Source organism: Carlito syrichta, unplaced genomic scaffold (genome assembly GCF_000164805.1).
Source record: "Carlito syrichta isolate Samal-C Ts95f unplaced genomic scaffold, Tarsius_syrichta-2.0.1 Scaffold305827, whole genome shotgun sequence".
Taxonomy (NCBI): Eukaryota; Metazoa; Chordata; class Mammalia; order Primates; family Tarsiidae; genus Carlito; species Carlito syrichta.
Window position 1 is genome coordinate 616,451 of NW_007249923.1, and position 27,910 is coordinate 644,360.

The 27,910-nt window shown below is 39.4% G+C and overlaps 1 protein-coding gene across 1 annotated transcript in view; it reads left to right on the forward strand.

The window, feature by feature from the left end:
- Positions 1-5,842: 5,842 nt before the first annotated feature.
- The window catches only part of VPS8 (VPS8, CORVET complex subunit), a gene marked incomplete at its 3' end in the record, with an annotated part of 188,224 nt that continues 166,156 nt past the window's right edge, over positions 5,843-27,910 (forward strand). The window contains exons 1-3 of the mRNA XM_021714853.1: positions 5,843-5,932; positions 21,775-22,016; positions 23,037-23,105. Coding sequence (XP_021570528.1) covers positions 21,864-22,016; positions 23,037-23,105 — 222 coding nt within the window. The remainder of the gene's footprint in view (positions 5,933-21,774; positions 22,017-23,036; positions 23,106-27,910) is intronic.

The window sequence follows — 27,910 nt, forward strand, 5'->3', positions numbered from 1 at the left end:
TCTGGTCTCGAACCTGCGGGCTCAGGCAATTCACTTACCTCAGCCTCCCAAAGGCGCGGGATTACAGGCTGAGCCACCGAGCCTGGCTGCATTTTTTAGGCTTATCTTCCTGGCTAGGAGGTCAGGGACTATTTCTCATTCATTTTTGTGTTCCTGACACCAAGCATGGTGCCAAGCACATAGCAGACACTCAATAAATGTTTGTGTATGCTGCAGGAGGGGTTCTTTATTCCTTGATCCCCACTTTGGGATGTATTCTCAGGTGACACCTCCTTCACACACAAATATAGGTTGACACTGCAAAATTTGTTCTGTTATTTAATAAGAATTTATGGGGCTCCTACTATGTGTCAGTTATTATTCTAGATTCTGGGGGTACAACCATAAATGAAATAGAAAAAAGTCTCTGCTTTCATGGTGCTGATGTACTACTGGGGAAGACAGAAGCTTAATAGGTAAATAAGGTATGGCATTTTGGATGATGGTAAGTACTAGAGAAAAACAAAGCATTAAAGTATAGTGAGAGAGCGCTAGGGGGATGGAAAGGTTGTCAGTGCTCTCTAGAATTCTGTATGCTACTCTATAGTTCCTGGCTTCCCTTGTGATAAAGCAGGGCCAGTTGGCTGGTGCTGGCCCATGAATTGTAAACAGAAGGGGCACATGTCACTTCCAGGCCAAGGCAATTCAGAGCCAGTCGGCTTTCTCTGTCCCTCTATTCTGCCTCAAGAACTTGGAGGCTGTGTGTTCAGATGAGAGTATCACCAGATGGAAAGAAACTGGATTCCTGAGAACTGGATGGAGGACAGCACGCCTCCCCCATCTTTCTTGTATTTATTGGCCTGACTAATGCAGTGACATTTGAGCAAAGCCTCGAAGAAGTGAGCCAAGTGGTTATCTTGGGGGAAGAACATTCCAAGCAGAGGGAACATGAGAATGACACTTGGACTAGCTTGAGTAACTGACAGATAATCAATTTTACTTCTCTCTAGCTTACTTGGATGAAAACTCCATGACTCAATTAAAAACCTTGTACAACGCTTTTTTTGTTTTTGTTTGTTTATTTATTTATTTGAGTTGGAGTCTCACTGTGTCACCCAGACTGGAGTGCAGTGGCCGCTCCCGGCCACCGCAGCCTCGACCTGCTGGGCTCCGGTGATCCTTCCACCTCAGCCTTCCAAGTAGCTGGAACTACAGGCGCGCGCTACCACGCTCAGCTAATTTTTGATTTATTGTAGAGAGAGAGGTCTCACCAAGTTGCCCAGGTGGGTCTCGAACCCCTGGGCTCAGGCAATCCACTCACCTCAGCCTCCCAAAGGCACGGGATTACAGGCTGAGCCACCAAGCCCGGCTTGTTTTTGTTTATTTTAATAGACTTCATTCATTAGAGCAGTTTTAGGTTTACAGAAAAGTTGAGAGGAAGATATGGAGCTTTCTCATACACTGCTCACCCCCACACTTGCATGTCCTCTCCCACTAGGGTAGTACATCTGTTACAATTGATGAACTTACACAGACACATCATTACAGCCTTATCACCCAAATCTGAAATTGACCTTAGGGTTCACTCTTGGTGTTGTACATTTTGTGGGTTTGGGCAAAGTTAAGACATGTATTCACCTTTATAGTATCATACAGAGCAGTTTCACTGCCTTAAAAGTTATTTGTGCTCCAACCAGATTCCTTTTTGAAAAAGGAAAAGAGGCCATATTATTTTGTGATTCTGAGTAAAGAAAGAAATGGCATGACCATCCATCTCCTGTTCTCTACCCATTTCCAGGTACAAACATTTTCCCCATCAGGAACAATGTGACTTTTTCTAGATGCAAGGTTAATGGTGATGTCTGGATCATAATGTTCGTCCTTCCTGTTTTGGGGATAACTAGCGGGAGAACAGTGGGTGTCAGGACAGCACCCTCAGGTGGCACTCCCCTCCAGCTTCTGTGCATCAGGGTCAGCCAGTCCTTGAGGATTCCCACGCTCCAAGGCTCCTAGAGCACACAAGTGTTTTTTTCTCCTTAGCTTAGTTTCTCCTAAAACCAATTCACAAAAGCTCCCTCTTAATCACTATCTGTTCATCTGCTTTGCCTTACTTAAAGTGACAAGTTTAAAAAATCTAAACATTCTTCTGTCTAGGTCTTACTGACCTATACAAAGTTAACTTTGATGAATGGTACATTTTAAGTCAAAACACACTCTGAACCCTAAACATAGCATAGCTTTTGGTACTCTTTCCCAAGGGATGAAAATCATAACACTATTCTGTATGGAAAAAATCCAATATGTAAGCTGACATAACTTTTACCTTGGAAAAAAAAAAAATCCCAATGCCTTTGTTTAGACCATTGCAAATGAAACTTTAAGACACTTCCTATATCAATGTTTCTCAAACTTGGATATTGTTCAGATCCCTTGTTAGGGGAAAAGATTCTCAGATCTCTAGAGTTGGCTTATATTATTTTGTATAATGTTGCATACGTATATATGTATATGTATATATGCAAACACAAAACTAAGGAAAGGTACGCTATTGATTTAATATAAGAAATGATATTTTGCTGAAACCAAACTGTCCCTGCAACATGAATATTGTACTGATTGTAATAGTACAGACCTATTTAACCACATACCATGTGATGACTCAATTTTCACTCTAACATTTGTTAGTACAGTACACACCACATTATAATTCAGTTACAACTTGGTGTGACCACATCATTTATTTTTAAAATCCTTCTGGGTTTTTTTTTTTTCCCCTCATAAGTCTGAAACAATTTACTTAGTACTATTTGCCAATCACAAATCCAAACATAGGCAGTGAAATTGCATTCCCTGAATAACTATAAAGGGTTGATAAATTTATAAAGCTATTTCACTCCACTAGCAATACAAAACACATTAAAATGAAAGGCCATTTCATCTATCAAATTGGCAAATCTTTTTTAAAAGATAAAATAAATGTGGGTGGGTATGTGTGATGGACACCCTTGAGTACTTCTGGTGAGAATGAAAAGTGGCCTGATCTTTCTGGAAAGCAATTTGACCATAGGTCTCCACAGACTTAAGAGAATTTAAAGCCTTTAAATTAGTAATTTCATTTACAGGTTTCTAACCTAAGGAAATAATTTTAAATGTGTGAAAGATTTCTGTATAAGAATATTCATGGCAATGTTCTTGTTAACAGCGAAAAATAGAAACCCCTCTAAATGTTTAAAAATAGTGAAATAATGAAATAAAATAAACTATATGATTAATAATTATGTAGCAATTACAAATACTACTTGTGAACAATTTTAATGACTGTGGATAGTGCTCAAGACAAAACAATGAGGAACAAAGCAGGATGTAGACTGTTAATGATATATCCTATAAAAACGAATGTATAACTAAATATTCTATGTAGTTCTATTATATTAAAAATGTAAATATGCAAAGAAAAAAAAAAACTCAGTGAAAAAAAGCCAAAACCATGAGAGTCTTTTTCTGGAATGTAGGTGATTTCTGCCTTTTAAATACATTTCTGGAATTTTCTGAGTTTTCTGCCATAAGCACATGACATTTTTATTTTTTAATTAATACAAACAGCCCTGGAAAAGATCGCATTTGACAGTATTTCCCACTGTGAACAGAAGTACAAACAAGAGCTGCTGCTTTGAAGAGGTCTTAAAAGCAGTTTGGACCATCCTAAAATACTCATTATGAGTTGAAATCGGCTTCCCTACAATATCTATACACAGGTCTCAGGTGCCCAGAGTAGGTCTATTAGTGTCATAGAGATATTTCAAAAAGATCTGCTAGCAACCTTTCCACCTCTCACTTCTATAAGCTCGCTCCCTAGAATTCTGCCAATTTCTTTTCTGCCCAATACTTTCAACAGTTCTCTGTCACATTGGCTTTCTGCTTTCATCAGCCTGCTTACCCTTCTCTAGATGGTCTTTTGTTTAATAGTTTTCCTTGAAAAATGTGATATTCAGAACCAAAGGTAGCTGTCCAGACTTCTAAAGCACAGTTATAATCATGCCACTCCTCTGCTCAAGATCCTCTGTAGACTTTTACCAGAAGCACAGACACCCCAGCTCAGCATTTAATGTCCTCCTGGATCTGGTGCCAGCCTTTCCACCTTCATATCCCATTATAACTCTAACACATTTTACACCAGTGTCCTCAAACTATGGGTTGTTCTGCATTACTGAGTACCGAAATCAATTTAGTAACCGGAATTAAAAAAAGAAAAAAAAGAAAATACCAAGTTGTGTTGCACACACAAAGGAAAATTACTATCTTATGATACACACATACATAAAATATATACATACACATACTGAGTTTATATATGAAAATACATACTAGGTCGTGACTGAAATGCATTTCTTACTGTGGGTGATGGTTAAAGAAGTTTGAAAGTCACTGCCCAAATTACAGCCACATCAGGCCAGTAACTAGCCCTTAAACTTGCTCTGTACTGCCTTTGATCCCACTGTTTCCTCAGCTGGGCATTCTCCCTGCTCTATGCCTACTGAAATCCTTCGAGGCCCTCATAAAGTACACCTCTTTCCCGAAGTATTTTAACCTTTTCCCTCATTTGTGATCCTAAAATGGTAGTTCAATGTCTTTCTTTATATCACTCAAGACAGTCTACCTTGTTTTATTTTTATGTCTGTACACTGAGTTCTTAGACAAAGGGTATCTGGAGAGTAGGGCTGTGTCTTACCAACCTCTGGGTCCTCTGAAGGCCCATAAATGTAGTGAACCTGATTGATGCTCAATAAGTGTCCATCAAACTGAATGTTCTCTGTATCTCTTTCCAAGAGCATCTTCTGACATTTGTCCTCCTTCTATTTTCTTGATCATAGGCCCCAGCAAGCATAAGATGTGTCTTGGTGCCAATATTAGCTACAGTGATGACTCTAAAAACCTGTCTGTTGTGAAAGATTCCATCTTTCTTCAGAAGCAATAAGAGTAATAAACATACGTTTTTATTCGTTTTAAAGATGTCTCCTCTATTTGAGAGTTTGTCCCTTCTCTATTTTTGGTGTTAAGATGTATTTTGGGGGAGCAATTTTGACAATAAATTAATAGTTAATAAGTTAATAGTTTTTAGTATGTGTGCACTTATTGTCCCTACTTGAGAAAATAAAAAAAAGAAATCTGGCAATTCTGTGTTTGTCTTTTTCTTTTTTTTGAGTCAGGATCTCACTTTGTTGCCCAGGCTGGAGGGTAGTGGCACGCTCATGGCCACTACATCCTCAGTCTGCTGGGCTCAGGCGATCCTTCTGCCTCAGCCTTCCAAGTAGCTGGAACTACAAGCGTGCACCACCATGTCCGGCTAATTTTTTGATTTATTGTACAGATGAGGGCTCGCCAAGTTGCCCAGACTGGTCTCGAACCCGTGGACTCAGGCAATTCTGTCACCTTGGCCTCCCAAAGTGCTGGGATTATAGGCGTGAGCTACCACACCGTCTTTTTTTTTAAGTTAAAAAAATATATATATATTTATATAAATGTATATATATATTAATATTTTACTGGTTGGAAACTCCAAAAACCAAAGAATCAACTGCACTTTCTGGGCTGGCTGTAAGTAGGTTCACTTTCTTAAAGACCAGATTAATGCACTGACGTAAGACTGGAGGAGACTACCTCCTCTCACCTCAAGGACTGCTATTTATTAGTCTGCGCTCCTCCTCCGACGTTTCCACTTTCCTGGTCCTCAAAACGTTAATCACCCCGACATTGGGAGAAGTGAGACAGTGTGTCTCCGGCCCTTTAAATCAGGGTATGGAGTAGAGGCGCGGACCGCCCAGAAGGGAGCGCCGTGAGGGGAGGAAAGCGGAAGCGTGGCACTAGTGGTAGGTATTGCGCATGCGTGAGGCTAGAGCAGGGGGCGGGGTCACGTGGGCCGAGGGGTCCTGGGCCAGAATGGCTGTAAGCTCAGGTAACAATCTCCCGAGAGCCGGTCAGTGGGGAAGAGACAAGGCTGAGGGGCCGTACTCGAGGTAGGAGGAGAGCGCGCGCCGGGTCCCCGAGCCTCGGCCCCTGCCCCGCGCGACGGCGGCGTGTCCCCGGGGAGCTGACAGAGCAGCCTCTGACGGACTGACGGGACCGGGGCCACCGGCCCGACGAGGTTGTCTGTGGAGTGGAGGGGCGTGTCCTGCGTTTAACCTCGAGCTGCGTCAGGCAGTTTCCACATGTTGGTTCCGAATGTATGTGAGGCTGAGAGACGCGCGTGTCGGCTCCCTAGATTGTAAGACTAGGAGGCGGGGACCCCCCGCCCCCGGGGCGGAACAGATATGTAGCCCTCCTGTCGGTGCTGGGTGACAGGTGTAGACTTCCCCATCCTCCGGGAGGACTGATATGAGTGTGCCCGAGTCTGGGGCATCCTGTGAGGTTGGTTTCAGTTTGTCTCCGCCTGCAGGGTGTGTGTGCCCCAGAGTGAGAGCGGCAGGGTGAAAGGTGGGTCTCTAAAGTTCGAGGCTACTCCTGTGCCCTGGGTAGTTCTCCAAGCGTGGCACTTGGGGAAGGAGGGAAACAGCTGTCCACAGTGTTTGGGTGTACAAAATGGGTGTGTTTCAAAGGAGGGTAGGGTGGGATGGGCTGGGGCCAGTGGAAGGTTCCATGGCTTGGATTATCAGGAACAGCTGAGGAGCCTTTTTTTTAACTAGGCAGCCCCCCCTAGATTATTATTAAAATGGACAGTAAGGCTTGTGTCCTCTGCACCACCCATTCTCTACCATCTCCTCCTCTCCCCTCACTAAAAACACTAAGAACCCAAGCATAACAAGCATGGATATTAGCTTGTGGTGTTAACCTTAGTCCAGATGTCTGTGCTTGGGAGATAATTACATGTTAATTGTGTATGTCTGTGTGTACACGTGTGTTTGTGGTATATTTAATATAAACGGGGATGGGGAATCTTCATGTTTGTGGAAGGCATGGGTTTGCTTATGGTTAAATTTAAGCATTAGAGTAGGTATTGAATTCTTTGGCAATAGCTGGCCTGCTTCATGAAATTCACAGTAGAGACAAATGGAAAACAAATTTGACTGAACTACTGGGCTTCATACAGTCAAAGAGACATAGTTGTGGGAGAATTCCTTCCAGAGCTCTAACAGAATAATTTGTTGATTTTTCTTTATTTCATTTGTATCTGGGCTTTTATCAGCAAGTAGATATCTTCTGTCTTTCAGAATATTGGAACATCTTGGGGATCCTTGAATGCATCCCACTATTCCACAGACATTTCAACCATTGTGACACCAAATGTCAGTTATGTATGTGAGTGAAAAGTAAGGCCTTTTGAATTTAATAAAGCATATTTAACATTTGATCTATAACTAGTCTTCATAGCATTTAGAAAGTATCTTCTCTTGACTCACAGCTTCAGGTGTCATCTGTATGTATTTGTTAGATCAAATTATTCTATTTCCAACTGAATCTTGAATTAATTTTTGAATTATCTTCATTCTGTATAACATTATTAAAGTGAGTTCTGTGTTTTAGCCAAGAACTACACCTTTGCGTTGGATTTTTTGCTGTTATTAATTTCTTAGGCTTACTCTGGTAATAATAACACTTTTAAAAGTCAGGGATATTCCTGTTGCAAGTGACAGAAACTCAATTCAAACAGCTTAAGCAAAAAGGGATTTGTTGGCTCAAAAACCTGGGAAGGACTGGGGTATTACTAAATCCAGGGACTCCAGTGATGCTCTTGTGTATCTCTTCCTCTCTCCAAAGAGCCTCTAGCCCCTTGGTTCCCTCTCTCTGTTTCTACAAGCCTCTTTCTGTCCTATTACTAGGACATTGTACAGCCGTCGTGTGTTGCTTGGGGGATATGCTCTGAGAAATTCTTAGGCAATTTTTGTCATTTTGTAAGCAGCATGAAATGTACTTTCACAAACCTAGATGGTATAGTCTACCTAGGCTATATGATAAAAGACGATTACTCCTAGACTACAAACTTGTACATCACGTTAATGTAGTAATGTAGTAAATACTGTAGGCAGTTGTAACACAATGGTATTTATGTAGCTAAACACATAGAAAAAGCATAGTAAAAATACAATTTAAAAGATTAAAAATGGCACATCTCTGTAGGGCACTTACCATGAAGAGTTTGCAGGACTGAAGTTGCTCTGAGTGAGTCCCTATGTGAGTGGTGAGTGAATGTGAGGGCCTAGGATGATACTGTGCACTGCTGTAGACTTTATAAACACTGTACACTTAGGCAACACTCAATTTATAAAACACTTTCTTTCTTCAATAATAAACTAGCCTTGGCTTACTGTAACGTTTTAATTTTTTTTACAACTTTTTGACTTTATATAATAACATTTGGCTTAAAGCAAAACACATTGTACAGCTGTACACAAATGTTTTCTTTCTTTATATTATTAGCTTTTTTCTATTTAAAATTTTTTTTAACTTTTAAAACTATTTTGTTAAAAATAAGATCAAATGTACACATTAGGCTAGGTTAGGATCATCAGTATCACTGTATTCCCCCTCCACATTTTTTTTTTTTTTTGAGTTGGAGTCTCACTCTGTCGCCCAGACTGGAGTGCAGTGGCTGCATTCAACCTGCTGGGCTCCGGCAATCCTTCTGCCTCAGCCTTCCAAGTAGCTGGAACTACAGGCGCGTGTTACCACAGCCGGCTAATTTTTGATTTATTGTAGAGATGAGGTCTCATCAAGTTGCCCAGGCGGGTCTCGAGCCCACAGGCTCAAGCAATTCACTCACCTCAGCTTCCTAAGGTGCAGGATTACAGGCTGAGCCACTGAGCCCAGCTACCTCCTCCACATCTTATCCCACTGGAAAGCCTTTAAGGGCAAGAACACATATGGAGATGTCATCTCTTATGATAACAATGCCTTCTGGAATACCTCCTGGAGAATCTGCCTGAGGCTGTTTTACAGTTAGCTTTTTTTTAAAGAAGCAGGTGAAATACGCTCTAAAATAACAATAAAAATATAGGGTATTAAATACATAAACTAGTAACAGTTGTTTGTTATTATCAAGTATGATGTACTGTACATAATTGTATGTGCTATACTTTTATATGACTGGCAGTGTAGTAGATTTGTTTACACCAGCATCACCACAGACATGTGAGTAATGCATTTTGTTGTGACAGCTATGAAGTCACTGAGCTAGAGGAATTTTTCAGCTCCATTATGTGTAATCTTATGGGACCACCATCATATATGTAGTCTGTCATTGACCTGCAATATTGTTATGTGGCACATGATTGTATATAAAAGCATGAACGATATGACTGAAGACAACTTCTGTCTTATATCATCAAAGATTAAGCACCCTAGAGTAAAGAGAAAACTCCTACCTCTAGTGCTGACAATTCCAGGGAAGAACCTTGATTGGCCAGATTGGACACAAGAATGTGCCTACTCTTCCAGCTAGGCAGATTGGCAGCACCATCAAAATCACATGGTTGGAGTGGAGGAGGAGCGCGTTCCCCAGAGGAAAGATGGGGAAGATGTGAGACTGTTTTAGCCTTTGTTTTCCTCTGCAGTTCATCAATAAGCTTCCAGTTCCCTCTTGTTCTTTCCAAAACAAACAAGCAAAAAAAAGAATAAATATCTTGTGACTCTATATCCTCCTTGACATGTAAGAGAAATTGAGATGACAATTTTTTTTTTTTTTTTTTGAGTTGGAGTCTCACTCTGTCGCCCAGACTGGAGTGCAGTGGCCGCTCCTGGCCACCGCAGCCTCGACCTGCTGGGCTCCAGCGAGCCTTCTGCCTCAGCCTTCCAAATAGCTGGAATTACAGGTGCACGCTACCACACCCGGCTAATTTTTTGATTTATTGTAGAGATGAGGTCTCACCAAGTTGCCCAGGCGGGAGATGACAATTTAATTAATTGGGAATTAATAAAGAAGGCCATCATCTACTCAGCCTATAATGGAGTGGAGACCTATATTTTGCACATTTAACTGGCAAGCATATGCTGATATTAGTTACATGAAGAAGAGAAAGGAATAGGTTTCAGCCTACACAAGGCTCATGTGTTTTTTAGGAGGAGTTCTTTGGGGTTGAGGCGGATCTTTGAAGAGAGATTCTCATAATAGTAGGGACTTAATAAAAGCTGGGAAGAAGTGATGATTTTTCTTTGTTTTTTTTTTTTTGTTTTGTTTATTTGTTTGTTTTTTGAGTTTGAGTCTCACTCTGTCATCCAGACTGGAGTGCAATGGCCGCTCCCGGCCACCGCAGCCTCGACCTGCTGGGCTCTGGCGATCCTTCCACCTCAGCCTTCCAAGTAGCTGGAACTACCAGGGTGCGCTACCATGCCCGGCTCATTTTGATTTATTGTAGAGATGAGGTCTCCTCAAGTTGCCCAGGTGGATCTCAAACCCGTGGACTCAGGCGATCCACTCACCTCGGCCTCCTGAAGTGCTGGGATTACAGGCTGAGCCACTGAGCCTGGCCTACTTTGCTTTTTAACATTTGTCTTTCTGTATTTCATAAGTTTTAAATGATTGCTCTTCTTATTTTGATATTCACCAAGGGAACAGAAAGAGAAACAGAGAGGTTTGGGCTTTTTCATTGTGTCAACTCCAAGCACTGTGGGTTGTACTTACCTAAATGTGCCTACTCTTGGAAAGAAACTCCAGGGTCCAGTAACCAGCCCATCTCAGTATGTAGTAGTGTTGCATCTAACATGGTCTGTTTCTGAAGGTCATAGATAAGGTGAAAGTTGAGTACTTCCAAACTACCCTTGAAAAATACCTTGAAAATTGCACATCCTCCCAGTACCCCAGGAAGGAATCATATCAGAGGCTGACAAGTAATCTCTCAGGAAGCTCATTAGAGCCAGTTTTGGCTCCATGTTGGAACAGGATGTTTTTTGTTATTTTGAGCACAGGTGAAGTGAATTGCTTGTGTAAAAGTATGAGGCATGTAGGAAATGATACTGTGAAGTATATAGTTATTGAGTGGAATGGTATGCAGAGTCTAGTTTGGTGAGAATAATTTCTTTTTTTCCCTCTTTCCCTTTGCTGAAGATAATAGATGAGTTCTTGTAAATTGAAAGGACATATGGTACATTTCCACTGTTTTTATATTGGCCTGTATGTAATGTAAACGAACAAAACATCTGAGATTGTGGAGTTTGTGTCATGTTATACATGAGTTTAATGTTCATTAAAATAATTAGTCTTAGGGATTTAAAAAAAATCTCTTCTAGATGGAGAGACTGGAACTTGCACAGGTGGGAGGCTTTTTGGAATAGCTTGACTGCCATAGCTTACATTGAATGACCAGGACTGCTGGTCTGGCTCTGAAGGCCAGTGATGCAGTCTTGCTTGGCTGCTTACCTAGGAAGGGAGGAAGAGGTGGATGATGGATTGATCGACTGATTAGCTACTGTGTAATTAGGCACTGGGAATACAATGGTGAGCAAGGCAGATCTGGTCTTTGCTCCCATGGAACCTACATTCCAGTTAGGGGCAAGGAATGGTGGTTTAGACAATGAAGAAATAATTACAACATGATAAGTGTAATAAAAGAGGAGAACAATGTTATGGGTGCATATTAACAGGGAACCTAATCTTGTCAAGCAGGGCAAAAAAAGGCTCTTTGGAAGAATCAAAGTTTTAGTTGATACCTAGTGGATATGATTTGCTGTGGTTGACAGGCCTGATTACATAAAAGTAGGACTCAAGCCAGGCTCGGTGGCTCAGCCTGTAATCCCATGCCTTTGGGAGGCTGAGGTGAGTGGATTACCTGAGCCCGCGGGTTCGAGACCCACCTGGGCAGCGAGACCTCATCTATACAATACATCAAAAAATCAGCCAGGCATGGTAGTGCATGCCTGTAATTTCGGCTACTCGGAAGGCTGAGGCGGAAGGATCGCCGGAGCCCAGCAGGTCGAGGCTGCGGTGGCTGGGAGTGGCCACTGCACTCCAGTCTGGGTGACAGAGTAAGACTCCAACTCAAAAAAAAAAAAAAAAAAAGTAGGACTCAATTATAACTTGCTTATTATGGCACAGATTTCTACATGCTGTGAGTCAGTATCCTCTGAAGCTTAACAATTACAGGTAATAAAGCTGATATATTTCATTTGGAACACAGGTGTTATTCCTGTCTCCCAATTTTTGTGTTAATCAATGAATATTTATTGAATGTCTGTATAGCTATGTGAATCAGTGAGCCCAGTGATAAGGAGTATACAAAGAAGCATGTATTGTGTAGCTGGGGAGAAAAGAGAGTAATATGGTAAGTTAACTAATGCTTCAAAATGAAGAAAGTGCCGAGCCACTTTTTTTTTTAAGTGTTATCGGGTTTTAATTGAATTGAATTGAATTTTAGCGACAGGGTCTTACTTTGTTGCCCAGGCAGGAGTGCAGTGGTGCAGTCTTGGCTTACTGAAGCCTTGAACTCCTGGGCTCAAGTGATTCTCCTGCCTCAGCCTCCCAAGTAGCTGGGACTACAGGCGTGTGTCTCCCTACCTAGCTACTTTTTTACTTTTGTATATTTTGTAATTTTTTATTTTGGCCTCAAGTAATCCTTCCATCGCAGCCTCCCAAAGTGCTGGGATTACAAGCATGAGCCACTGCACTTGATTTTTTTTTATGTTTGGTGTTTTAAAAATTTAGATTCAAGGAGACATGTGCAGGTTTGTTACATGGATATATTGCATGTTGGTGACATTTGGGCTTCAACTGAACCTTTCTCCTATATGGTACGCATGGTATCCACTAGGTAGGTTTTCAACCCCTTCTCCCATATCCCTCTTCCTCTCTACTTTAGGAGTTGCCAGTGTCTGTTGTTCTTGTCCTTATGCCTATATGAACCCAGTGTTTAGCACCCACTTGTTAGTGAGAACGTGTGGTATTCAGTTTTCTGTTTCATGTTAAATCATTTAGAATAATGGCCTCCATCCAGCTGCATACACATTGCTGCAAAGGACATGCATTTGTTTTTTTATAGCTGAGTAGTATTCCATGTTGTATGTGCACTATGTTTTCTTTGTCCAGTCCACTGTTGATGGGTCTCTAGGTTGGTTTCATGTCTTTGCTATTGTGAATAGTGCTGCAGTAAGCATAGAAGTGCAGATGTCTTTTTGGTAGAACGATTTATGCTCCTTTGGGTATATACTCAGTAGTGAGATTGCTAGGCCAAATAGTAAATCTATTTTTAGTTCTCTGGTAAATTTTCAAACTGCTTCTGCAGGGGCCACACTGGTTTATGTTCCCATGAACAGTGTGTGAGGCGTTCCCTTTTCTCTGCAACCTTGCCAACATCTGTTGTTTTTTGACTTTTTAATAATAACCATTCTAACTGGTGTGAGATGATATCTCATTGTGGTTTTAATTTACATTTCTCTGACGAGTAGTGATGTTGAGCTTTTTAGAAATGTTTATTGGCCACTTATATGTCATCTTTGGGAAGTGTCCATATCCTTTGCCCACTTTTTAAAAAATATTTTATTTTATTATAGATATGTGAGATACAAGTCAGGATTAGCTACACAAGCTTTGTGATCTTTGCCTACTTTTTCTTTCTTTTTCTTTGAGTTGGAGTCTCACTCTGTCACCCAGACTGGAGTGCAGTGGCCGCTCTCGGCCACCGCAGCCTCGACCTGCTGGGTTCTGGCGATCCTTCCGCCTCAGCCTTCCAAGCAGCTGGAACTACAGGCGCGTGCTGCCACACCTGGTTCATTTTGATTTATTGTAGAGATGAGGTCTTGCCAAGTTTCCCAGGCAGGTCTCGAACCCGCGGGCTCAGGCAATCCACTCGCCTCAGCCTCCCAAAGGCATGGGATTACAGGCTGAGCCACTGAGCCTGGCCTACTTTTTCTTTTTTTTTTTGAGTTGGAATTTCACTCTGTCACCCAAGCTGGAATGCAGTGGCATGCTCACAACCACCCCAGTGTCGACCTGCTAGGCTCCGATGATCCTTCTGCCTCAGCCTTCCAAGTAACCAGAACTACAGGCGCGCACTACCACACCCAGCTAATTTTTAGATTTTATTGTAGAGATGAGTTCTCGCCAAGTTGCCTGGGCTGGTCTTGAACCCGTGGACTCAGGCAGTCCTCTCACCTTGGCCTCCCAAAGTGCTGGGATTACAGGTTTGAGCCACTGAGCCTGGCCCTTTGCCTACTTTTTAATGGGCTTGCTTTTTTCCTGTCAATTTGTTTAACTTCCTTATAGATTCTCGATATTAGTACTTTGTGAGATGCATAGTTTGCAAATATTTATTCCCATTCTGTAGATTGTTTTTCCTGTTGATGGTTTCTTTTGCTGTGCAGGAGCTCTTTTGTTTATCTAACCTTAAAAAAAAAACTGTCAGATTTTGTTTTTGCTGCATTTATTTTTGAGAACTTGGTCATAAATTTATTGCCTAATCCAGTGTCCAGGAGAGTGTTTCCTAGGTTTTCTTCTAGGATTTTTATAGTTTTACACCTTACATTTAAGTCTTTAATCCATCTTGAGTTAATTTTGATATATAGTGTGAGGAAGGGGTCCAACATCATTCTTCTGTAAATGCCTAGCCAGTTTTCCTAGCAACATTTATTGAATAGGGTGTCCTTTTTCCAATGTTTATTTTTGTCAGCTTTGTCAAAGATCAGTTGGTTGTAAGTCAGTGACTTTGTTTCTGTGTTCTCTCTTCTGTTTCATTGTTCTGTGTCTATTTTTGTACCAGTACCATGCTGTTTTGCTTATTGTAGCCTTATAGTAATATTTTATGTCTGGTAATGTGATGCTTTAGGTTTTGTTCTTTTTGTTTAAGATTGCTCTGACTGCCGTGCTTGGTGGCTCAAGCCTGTAATCCCAGCACTTTGGGAGGCTGAAGCTAGAGGATTGCCTGAGCCTGCGGGTTTGAGGCCAGCGTGGGCAAGATGATGAGACCTCATCTCTACAATAAATAAATAAATAAATAAATAAATAAATAACCCAGGCATGATAGCACACGCCTGTAGTTCCGGCTACTTGGAAGGCTGAGGCGGAAGGATTGCTGGAGTCCAGCAGGTCAACACTGGAGTGACCATGAGCGAGACACTGCCCTCCAGGCTGGGTGATGGAGTGAGACTCCAACTCAAAAAAATAAAAATAAAAAAAAGATTGCTTTGGCTATTCAGGCACCTTTTGCTTCTGTATGAATTTAAGTATTATTTTTTCTAGATCTATGAAAAATGACATTGGTAGTTTGATAAGGATTGTGTTGAATCTGTAGATTGCTTTGGGCAATGTGGACGTTTTAACTATATTGAGTCTTACAACCCATGAGCATGAAATGTTTTTCATTTGTTTGTGTTGTCTTTGATTTCTTTTAGCAGTGTTTTATAGTTCTCATTGTAGAGATCTTTTGCCTTCTCTGTTAGATATATTCCGAGGTATTTTCTTGTGTGAATGGCTATTGTAAGTAGTATTGTGTTCTTGACTTGGTTCTCAGCTTGAACATTGTTGAACAGTCAAGTCTTGGGATACAAAACCAATTCTATTATATAGAATTATATAGAATTCTATTATATAGAAGTGATTGGTTTTGTATCCCAAGACTTGACTGTTTTAAATAAGACATGAGTTCTGGATTTAGCGGATGGTTAGGGAAGGAAGTCATAGGCAGATCCGATTTGGATATTGCGCAGAAGGAAGGAAGGAAAAAAGGAACTTAGATATATGTTGAGAAAAAGGAAAGGGAAGGTGAACCAGCTTGAGCAGACATGGAGGGAAAGTGGAAGCTATTTTTGAAGGACTAATAGTGCAAACTATAAGTTAAATTGTAGAGGAAGTAGGAAGAAGCACCAGCTCATGTGATGTCTGGAACCATAGGTTTAGAATTTGGAATTTTATCCTGTAGGTGGGGAACTGTTAAAAATGAGTTTGCCAGAGAAAGGTGATAGACACTGATGGATGTTAACCCTCAATTGTATTTTTTTTCCTTCACAAAAGAAATCACAAGACAAAATGAAACAAAGCAATAGAAAATACATATTTGGATTGGGAAGGCCAGAAATAAAGTTGGCATGTAACATTGTTTCCATATCATGATTCTGTGATGTCTTTCCATCACAATATAGTAAATTAATTTTGAAAATTTGATTTGATTTTGTTGTAGTGTAAAAAAATATATAATAGGACACTTTTATGAGGAAAAGAATGTCAGATAACTTAATAGAACCCTGGAGCTTGATAACAATTGGGAATAAATGTTTGCCAAAGTGAAAAGCTGGTGAAAAGCCAGGCATGGTGGCATAAGCCTGTGGTCTCAGCTACTCAGGAGGCCGAGGTGGGAGGATTGCATGAGGCCAGGAGTTTGCAGCTATACTGGGCAATATAGCAAGGCCCCATCTCTTAAAAAAATAATAAAAATTTTTTTTAAAAAGTGGTGAAAGAGTTCCACATTAACTTGGCTTTATATTGGTCATGCATTCTAGAGTTCTTACACAGTAATGATGTCATTACTGTGTATATTGGTACATTTTTTTTTAATGGTCCTTGTCTATATTATTAATTGGTTGGAAACAACCATATTAATGAAGAGGAATTAGCTTTGAGAATTATCAATATGTCAGATAATCTTATATCTGAACTATTAAACTGTTGGTTTATCAGCACTCAGAAGAGGACAGCATACTGGGTAATCATGATTTCATGACTTACATTTCCTGTCAGGTTAATCTGATTTCATTCTAGGAGAGACTAAGGCATAGTTTATGTAATCAGTTTTGTTATCTGCAAGTACTGTCTGGGATGGCATTCCTTTAAGAACTATAAAAACACTAGCTCACATGACGATTGGGTGAAGATCTAGTTGTAGAATTGGATCTCAAGAGGAGTTTATGAATAGTTCATTGTTAGCCTTTGTACCAGGATAGCATTTACGTGATATCTGAAGCAGTGTCTGTATCAAGTATGTAATATTAAGCATCATATTACATATTTCATCATTATTATATTTATTGGAATGACAGCTTGCTTAATAAATATGTGGGCAACATCAACTGACTAGAGTGGTTACTATTTCAAATGTTGGGAATGTGGCCAGAAACAAATTAATTGAAATTTGTTAGTACAATTGGCCCTTGAACAATACAAGGTTAGGGTGCCAACCCCTTGGGCAGTTGAAAATTCAAGTATAACTTTTGACTCCCCCAAAACTTTACTAATAGCTTTCTGGTGGTCACTACTGCTTTACCAATAGCATAAATGTTTGCTTAATACATATTTTGTGTGTTATATGTAGTATTCTTATGATAAAGTAAGTGAGAACAAAGAAGATATTATTAAGAAAATCATAAAGAAAAGAAAATATGTTTACTATTCCTTAAGTGGAAGTGAATCATCATAAAGTTCTTCATCCTTGTCTTCACATTGAGTTGGCTGAGGAGGAAGAGGAGAGATTGGTCTTGATATCTGAGGGTAGCTGAGATACTGTAAGTGGACCCTCAAAGTTCAAACTCACATTGTTCAAGGGTCAACAGTATATTCATTGCCTATTGCTGCCTATTGTTGCCATGACAAATTATCCCAAACTTAGTGGCTTGAAGCAACACAGATTTATTTTGTTAAAGTTCTATAGTTCACTAACCTGACACCAGTTGTACTAAAATCAAGATGTGAAGACAGGACTTCAATCCTTCTGAAGGCTCTAGGAGAGAATCTATTTCCTTGTCTTTTGCAGCGTCTAGAGACTTTCTACATTCCTTGGCTTCTGGCACCCTTTCTCCATCTTCAAAGCCTGCAACCAGTCATGTCTGACTCTACTTCTGTTTCACATCCTTTTCTCTGACTCTCTGATACTTTCTTCTGCCTCGGTATCCTACTTTTAAGGACCTTTATGATTACATTGGATCTACCCAGATAATTCAGAATACTCTTCCATATCATGGTCCTAGTTTAACAACACCTGCAAATTCCCTTTTGCTATATAAAGTAACATATCTACAGGTTCTGGGGATTAGGACTAGCATTGTTGGGCACCATTATTCTGCCTACCACAGGTAGATTCACTGCTCAATTACTTTCTGAAAAATTCATAGAAGCTGCTCTAGTGAACTTTCCCTTTAAAAAAAAAATCTGAGCATTATGACCACCCTGAGATATCAAGACCAACTTCTCCTCTTTCTCCTCAGCCTACTCTGTGTGAAGACAAGGATGAAGAACTTTATGATGGTCCACTTCCACTTAAGGAATGTCTGTTTGGGTTGGAAAAATTTGCTGACTAACGTGGAGAATGGACTAACTGCTGGTAAATGACAAGGAGAACTAAGGAAGGGGACATAGTTGGCTTCACTGATGAAGTGTGGACTAATGTTGATGTTTTCAAAAAGACACTCCCAAAACATGATTTTAGAATGAATTATGTTATGAGTATATGATGCTTCTCATTATGATAATTAAAGTTTTTATTAAGTGTCTCTGATACTGGTGGGGGGCAGGGGATGCTGTCTTAGACAAAACTCTACCATTCAGCTCATGAAGAGCTGCTGTGATAACAAAAGACATTCTCCTGATATGTTTAGCACTAACTAGGCATTTACAAAAATACTGTATTTTGTTTTAGAGTCTTTAACTTGAGAAAAACTTGAAAATCTTGAGGAAATTTTAAATATAATAGCTGATATTACTTGAAAATTGTATGTCCAGGCATAATTCCAAATGCTTTATAGTCATTATGTTATCTGTTCCTCACAATAGCCTTGCATAATAGGTAGTCGCATTCCTAAGACTCGGGACTCTCAACTTTAAGTGCTACACGAATGGGGGGCAGAATATGTTGGCTTATGTAGCCAAACTCAGAAGACCATGGGCTGAGCTAACTTCACAGAAAACTAGACTCTAGTGCTTAGAAAATATCAGGACTCTTTCCTCCTCTTCTCTACCTTTTTTTAGATTGATTTCATTCTTGCTAGAGAATCTGTGCCTAGAATGTAAATTCTATCAGTAGAGGTGGGTCTCCAGTGACAGATGCAGAGTAGGAGTTTAGTTGATAGGTGTTAAATGAGTGACTTCTTTTCTGCAGAAGAGAGCAGGGTGGGGAAGTATGGGGGCTGCTCAGCCTTATTCAACTTTTGGAGAATAGTGGAAATGGCTCCATTTTGGATCAATGGATCAAAATAGTTCCATTTTGATGATCCTGGTGAAGGAGTCTGGCTTTATCACATAATCTCTTTTACTAGGGGTTTTGATTAGCATCTGCCACAAGAAGCACATGGTTTGACGGGGCCCTTCAAACAAGAGGCACAGTTCTAAGCAAGCACTGCAAATGTCCACAATATTTCACTTTACAGATGTGGAAAAAGAGGGGTTCAGCAGAGGTCTGACAAGTTGACCAAGGTCACAGAAACATAAAGTCCAGATTCAATCCTGATGTTAATAGACTCTGGCTTGTGTTCTTTCTGCTTTGCCATCACATCATGTTGGTAAAGGAGCTCAGTGAAATGAAGGTCAGAATTGGAGTCGGGTAGCTTGGCAGGATGATGCTTTTTCTTCAGATAATTCTTCATCACATGATACTTCTTCAGTGTGATATTGGTGTTCACAGATGCTGAATTGTATGATTTTGGAATCTCTCAATGATTCCAGAGATGAAATAAGAGCTGGAAACAAATTGTTTTCTTTTCTGAGTTATTTGGAAAGACACAATTAAACATTTTAGTTTATTAAATTGTTTAAATAAAAGTTTTTCTTTGTTTTTTGCTGATGTGTTCTTTTTCACTATTTTTGAAAAATGTATATAAATAAAAGTTAGTAGCTGCCCTTAGGAACTACTGAATGAGAATTGCACATTTGCAAATATTTCTTGAGTAATTGTAATCATTTTTTACTTAGTGGTAGTTTATTAAAAAGTAATTTTTAATAAAGTCTTATTAAAAGCAAGACTTTATTAAAAAGTAATTTGTCATGAGCCAATTCAATCTTTGAAGAGAGGCATGTAAATGTTAATATTGCTACTACTTTTGGGTAATTATAAAAGGAGCAGTATATTTAGTACCTGATGTTGGAAAGATACTTTCAAATATTGCTAAAGAGTACTCACTCTCAGTTATATGTTCTAGCATGTATTTTGTAGGACAGAGCCTCAAAGTCTATTTTCTGTAGCATGTGAAAGAAATTCGTCCGTATTTGGTAATATACCAATAATGTATTAGCTAGAAAAGTTGGTTTCAGCTTCTGAAAAGTCAGTTTTCATGAGTCTACATGTTTTACACAAAGTAACTATTCCTTTCTTTCAATATGATAAAAAATGAAACATTGAAGGAAGTGAAAATAAGTATAGATACTAAAAAAAATGTCTCATCAGATAAAATTGTCAGTAAGTTTTGGACATGTTATTTAAAAACAACTAATTGCAGTTGACTTTTAAAAAATTAGTTATTTCAAGATGGGAATGGTGTGCATGTCTGAAGTTTCATCTACTTGGGAGGTTGTGACTGGAGGATTGCTTGAGTCTAGGATTCAAGTCCAGCCTGGGCAGTATAGTGAGACCCTCCCCCCAGCCCGTCTCTAAAAATAATAACAGTAATAACATTAATAATAATAATTATTATTTTTATGGCTCAGTAATTGCCAGACTTTTTCTTTTTTTCCTCTCCACTTCACTAAGAGAAGTTTACTACCAGGCAAGGGTTGTTGGTCATGGTGGTGTTTATCCCATTAAGGGCAGTATACAGTTTGAAAAGCTTCCCAGTGAGAGTTGCTAGTTGTTTGGTACTGTGAAAAACACCTAGTTTAGGAAACAAAATGACCTTTATTTTTATTATCATTATTATTAAGGTGTTTCTGTTTTCTTATTTTTGTTTTATTCTAACTAGTCAAAGCTAATTGAACTTTTAAAATTGTATTCACTTGTTGCCTAATTGAAACACAATCTAAAAACATTTAAAAGCAGATTTAATTATTAAACTTAATCATTTTTTGAATATATATATTTAGTTTTCTAAGAATGACAATTTTGCAAGTAAGCCAAATTATCTGTTTTTCATTTAGAGCTGTGTAATAACAAAAAATTGTATACATTTCTGGTTTTCTTTAGTATTCTTTTTTCCTGAAAAGGTTCATGTTTCTTTGTGACTAGCTTTCTTTCTTTTTTTTTGGTTTCATGTCAGACATCAGTAATGTGCTAATCTTGTAATAAAGTTTGAGGGAGACACATCTCACACATGAGCATGAACAACCAATCATAAACCACACTTATGAACTACAAAAGGATCTGACTAGCTTTCTTTCTAGAAACCTCTGGCAGACTGTGGAATTATTTTATCCTGGGGTCATTGTTTTCTCCTCTAATACATGTGAACCCATAGGTTTGCTAATGTTGTATTAAGTGTCCAGGTATCCATCCTTGATGTCTATACAAAGCTCCTTGATATGTCTCTGGCCCTGTGTGGATGCCAACAACAAAACTTGTCTTTATGCTTATTTCCAGGGCAGCTAGAGTGCTACCCTGGGGTTTGGGAATATAAGGAAGGGATTAATTGCAGCTTTTGGAACTGATTTGCACTTATGCTGTTAGGTAAATAAATCTGGTTGGTACCAGGTTAGTGGCTTAGCCTACTAAGTATCACTATTATCAGTTTCATGCCTTTGGGTAATGGACCACTTCCCAAAGTCCTTGAATCTGAGTTAGGTGTTCCTCCTTTATACTCTCATAGGAACCCTCCCCTTATATCATACCCTGTACCCCAGTATTTATTTCTGTTTACCTGTAATCAGAGGATTGGATGAAGTTCTGACCAGGTAAATCTTTGGAATATCTGGCTGACAAGGAGTAAATCTAAATGATACCTCTTCTTTTTTTTTTTTTTTTTTTAAAGAGATTATCATTCAGGTCCTGGTGATCTAAGGCCAAACGAACAAACACACACACACTTGCTCTGACTGAATACTGTTATTAAAAGTAAATATGGAAAATGAACCAGTCCATGAAAATGTGGAACAGAGCCTTTGTGCCAAGACTACTGAAGAAGAACTGAATAAGTCTTTCAATTTAGAAGCTTCACTTTCAAAATTTTCTTATATAGATCTGGACAAGGAACTGGAGTTCAAAAATGATCTGGTAAAAATTTCAACTTTTTTAAGTGATGATGTTCAACTGATGTTGGTTAGAATGTGCTCTGTGTCTCAAAAACCCTATCATTTTTGCAGCGATTTATAGGAGTCTGTGTACAGTTCTATGAGATAATATCTTTCTTTGTCTAGTTTGTGAAATGCTTTGATTCATATTGTCATTTGAGCTTCATGGCTTTCCACAACACTGATAATCCATAGCATAGATGAAGACACTGGTGTGCAGCTCTGTTAAATGACTTCTCAAGGTCACAGAGCTAGTGGTAGGTTTAGAATTCCTGCCTCATACAGTAATGCCCCCCCAGTAATTATTTAACATTATATTAGTAGATTTCTTTAGCTATGAGAATATTTAATAAGTTTCTTGACCTAATCATCTCTCACTGTAATTTATGAAATAACTAAGGAATCTGATGTCAGATTTTTGCTTATTGCTTATGACTTATGTCTAAGCTTAGAAAATTAGGGATTGAGATATGTTGTTTTGTTATGTTCAGAAAAGTAGATGTTTGTGACCCGCCTGGGCAACTTGGCCAGACTTCATCTCTACAATAAATCAAAAATTAGCCGGGTGTGGTAGCACGCGCCTGTAGTTCCAGCTACTTGGAAGGCCTGAGGTGGAAGGATCGCCGGAGCCCAGCAAGTCGAGGCTGCGGTGGCCGGGAGCGGCCACTGCACTCCGGCCTGGGCGACAGAGTGAGACTCCGACTCAAAAAAAAAAAAAGAAAGAAAAGGAGATGTAAAAGTCAACAGAAGTTTTCTGGAAAGGGGTGTCAGGATGGTACAGTCAGTGTATATATGTTCCTGATAGTCACTGAATGTGTGAATAGGAAAGGAAATCATTCTGTAGTCTTTTGACCTAACCCTTAGTACCATTTTGAGCTGACTGTATAGTCAGTTTGATGATAAGTTTGTCTATTAACTGATGATAGCTCTAATCAATTAAGACAGCCTAACAATTAAAAGGGAACAGCATCATGTGAGGATTAATTTTTTTTTCTTTATTTAGATTGATGACAAGGAGTTTGATATTCCTCAGGTTGATACTCCTCCAACACTGGAAAGCATACTAAATGAGGTAAGTACATATTAATGATCACTATCATTTTGTGGCATTGATTTTAATACTTTTGGATTAGTTATTGTGTATATATCTAGATGTGCACTATCCAGTATGGTAGCCACTAGTTGTGTGTTGATTTAAAATTTAAATTAATTATAGTGAAATAAAAAACCAATTCCTCAGTGGCATACAACACATTTCAGGTGCTTAATAGCCACAAGTGGCTAGTGGCAGATATAGTAGACAGCATGGATAAAGAGTGTTTCCATCGGGATCAGGGGAAAAAATAAAAAGAGTGTTTCCATCATTACAGAAAGTTCTTTTGGAGAGCTCGGATTTTTTTTTTTTTTTTGAGTTAGGTTCTCACTCTGTCGCCCAGACTGGAGTGCAGTAACATGTTCCCGGCCACCGCAGCCTCAACATGCTGGGCTCAAGCTATCCTCCCGCCTCAGCCTTTCAAGTTGCTGGAATTACAGGCGTGTCCTACCACGCCCAGCTAATTTTTTATTTATTGTATAGATGAGGTCTCACCAAGTTGCCTGGGCGGGGCTCGAACCCGCGGGCTCAGGCAGTCCACTTGCCTCGGCCTGCCAAAGTGCTGGGATTACAGGCTGAGCCACTGGACCCTGCCTGAGCTCGGATCTTGATTGTGAGCTTCTCCAGGGCAGAAATTATGTCTTGTTCATCTTTAGGGTATCTGTGCTCAGCACAATGCCTAATACTTGGTAGACTTAAAAAATATATCTCACTCTGTCTCCTGGGCTGAAATGCGGTGTCACTGCAGCCTCTAACTCCTGTGCTCAAGTGATCCTTCTGCTTCAGTCTCCCAAGTAGCGGACTATAGGCACGTGCCACTACACCTGACTAATTTTTTTTACTTTTTTTGTAGAGACAAGATTTTGCTATGTTGCCTAGGCTGGTCTCAAACTGGGCTTATGCAGTCCTCCTGCCTTGGCCTCCCAAAGTGCTGGGATTACAGGCGTGAGCCACCATGCCCAGTCTTTAAAAAATATTATTAAGTGAATTGAAACACTAAACTTAATGTTACTTTTTAGATGTGTATTTTTTGTGTGTTGTTAATGATTAATTATTACTACCAATGATATTCAAGTAGCTCGTCCTCTGATACTGAAGAGCATTTGCAACCTTACAATGAGCGTCATCATTCTTCTACATGAAGAAAACCAAACTTTTCTACTTCATCTTATGAATACCACTCTATGAAAAAGTTTTTCAGCATTTTGAAGTAGTGTTATTCTTTTCTGAATTGAGAGACCAAAGTCTTTATAAAGAAACTTTGTGGGAGTGCATGGTTGGTGAAGTGTGCTCATTTTTATGTCCCTGCATCTGCTGACAACTCTTCAACTCAGTCTTCCTGATCTTTTAAAATCTTGCTTATGACTGCCCATGGAGGTTTTAGCTTCTAATTTGAGAAGGACTTTTTAATGTATAAATCTATTTCAGATCCATAGTTATATTTTCCAAAAGATAAGAATGCAAAGGTTCCCCAACAGAAAGGCCCATGATACCAAAACTCTGAGTGAGTTGGACCTCTGTCTTTATTCCTTCTTTACCTATGCTTTTAGGGTTATAGGCAACACTTTATAGGATGCAAACTATTTTCTCTATGTATTGTATCTTTTATTTTTCTTGTATGGCTTTGATTTCTATTTTTTATGTCAGTTTGATGTTGCTGTAACTTTGAATGTGTTTCTTCAGAAATGTACTGTATGTTCTATGTTGACTTGAGCATTTTTAGTTTTGACAAAGTGGCTTTGGTCTTGAAAGTATATCCCGTACAGTGAAATGTCCTTTATTTCTAGTATAGAGGAAGTATATAGAGGAAATATTTCACTCAGAGATGAGGAGATTAAACTTGGTCAGTTTTGTAAAAATGGTCTTAATCATTTTAATTATTTTGCTAAATGTAAGATAAAAATAATCTTAGAGGACTGTTTATAAAGCCCTGCTTGTACATCTTTATATAGTATTGGCAAAGAAAATAGTGCTCATATGAATGATCTGTAGTACATAAAGGAAAATTATCCTAGCACAACTATCCTTCTTATCTACAAGTAACAGTGAGTACAGTCATTAGTGGTTTATTGAGAAGATAATACTGTTATCATTCTCAATAGTAATTTGGGTGCCTAGTGTATTTGGGTCCTGGTGTTTTAGATGTTAGGGTTATAAAATGCTATATGACTGTCTCTGTGCTTGAGAGAGAAATGAGGCTGGAAATTGGCTAGCCTTTATACCTCCAGGGAGCTAAGCAGGTAGTAAGTGAAGGAAATAATGTAAGTTGTGCACTGTCATGAAGACTATAAGTGGGATGTGGGGAGTATAAAATGGTTTAAGATTGGGCATGGTGGCTCATGTCTGTAATCCTAGTACTTTGGGAGGACATGGTGAGAGGACTGCCTGAGCCCAGGAGTTTGAGACCAGCTTGGGCAACATGGCAAGACCTCATCTCTACAATAAGAAAAAAAAGATAGCCAGGAGTACGTGTAGTCCCAGCTACTTAAAAGGCTGAGGTGGAAGGATTGCCTGAGCCTAGGAGAGTGAGGCTGTGGTAGCTGTAGCACTCCAGGCTGGGCAACAAAGTGAGAGTCCAATACAAAAAAGTAAAAATAAAAAAGATTTAAGAAGAAAGGACAGAAATAGAAAGTGTAAATAAAGCCCTTGTTCCAGGGTATGTAGATGCACATATTCTATAGTTCATTAATATCACTCTGAAGAGTTCATTTCTTCCTGAAGAAATGGACATCTCAGATATTTTCTTAAAAAAGGAAATTTAGAGATTACAGAGACATCCTAGATCTCAGAATTTAGGGCATGAAATAATGTTAGTAGGTTTTGTCATCCTTTGAAGCTACCTGTGAGGTTTTTAATTTTGAAATTTCATTCTCTAATCTAAACTTTTTCCCCTTATTTCCTTACTTCCATTAAACTTGTTATTTGACCTCATTAAGACCGAGTCTCTTGACCCTTTCTAGTATCCCAGTAGTAACCTCAGTCCTACTTTTGGATTGTGTAGCCAGAAGTTTCTTTTGAACTTTTTATGGAAGTATAACATATATACAGAAAGGTACACAAATCATAAGTATAGACATGGTGAATGCTCACAAACTGAACAGCCTGTATAACTAGAATTCAGATAAGGAAGCAAACATTACTAGCTCTCCAGAAGCTCCTCTTGCACCCGTCAGTACCCAACAGCAGGGCAATTACTGCTTTAACTTCTACCAGCATTGATTAATTTGCCTGCTTTGAACTTTATATAAATTATACAGTATGTACTCTTATGTGTCTTACTTCCCTCAGCATTATGTTTTTAAATTTACTCTTATTTTTGTGTGTAAAGAATTACTCATCTGTTCCCATTGCTGTGTAAAATTCTTTATGAATATACTATTATTTATTCATTCTACTGTTGATAGACGTTTGTATAGTTTCCAATTTCTGGCTACTGTGAAGAGTGCTGCTGCGAATTTTCTTATTCATGTGTTCTTACTCACATTTCTGTTGGGCATATACCTACAAGTGGAATTAGTGGGTCATCAGGTATAGTTGTATTCAGCTTTAGCATATACTACCACAGTTTAGTTTTTACTACCACAGTTTTTCTTTTTTTTTTTGAGTTGGAGCCTCACTCTGACGCCCAGACTGGAGTGCAGTGGCCGCTCCCGGCCACTGCAGCCTTGATCTGCTGGGCTCCAGCCATCCTTTTGCTTCAGCCATCCAAGTAGCTGGAACTACAGGTGCGTGCTACCACACCTGGCTAATTTTTTTGATTTATTGTAGAGATGCGGTCTCACCAAGTTGCCCAGGCGGGTCTCCAACCTGCAGGCTCACGCAATTCACTCACTTCAGCCTCCCAAGGCGTGGGATTACAGGCTGAGCCACCGAGCCCGGCTTGACTACTACAGTTTTTCAAAGTAGTTTTATCAATATATGTTTCCAGCATCAATATATTAGGTTTCTGATGACTACTATGTCCTTGTCGACTTTTGATTTTGTTTTTGTTTTTTTAACTTTGGCCTTTCATTCTTACAGGTGTGTAGTTGTATCACATCATGGTTTCAATTTGATTTTGCCTGAAGACTGATAAATCTCAATACCTTGATATACTTTTTGGCCATTTGGATATCTTTTCTGTGAATTACCTTTTTATATCTTTAGCCTACTTAATTCTGCTGGGTTTTTTTTTAAGTGATTTGTTGGAGTTCCTTATATATGCTAATATATGAGCCCTTTATTAGATGTAAGTATTTCTTTTTTTTTTTGAGTTGGAGTCTCACTCTGTCACCCAGGCTGGAAGGCAGTGGCACACTCCCGGCCAGCCACCACAACCTCCATCTGCTGGGCTCCGGCGATCCTTCCGCCTCAGCCTTCCTAGTAGCTAGAACTATAGGTATGCTACCATGCCTGGCCAATTTTTGATTTATTTTAGAGATGAGGTCGCACCAAGGTTACCTGGGTGGGTCTCAAACCCATGGCCTCAGGCAATCCTCTCGACTCATCCTCCCAAAGTGCTGGGATTACAGGCTGAGCCACGGAACCTGGCCAGGAAAACTTTTAATGGATAAAAAGTAACACCAACAAGGATCCAGACAACAATAATAATGGCTACTATGCATTGGTTAGTTACTTCATGACAAAGATTGTGCAAAATACTTTGTGAAAAAAATGTATTTAATCTTCACAACAAATCTAGGCAGTAGAGACTATTATTACCTATCATTTTATACGTGAAGTAACTTGCCCAAGTTCATACAGATAGTGAAAGGCCAAGTAGGCACTTAAATCCAGTCCTGTAA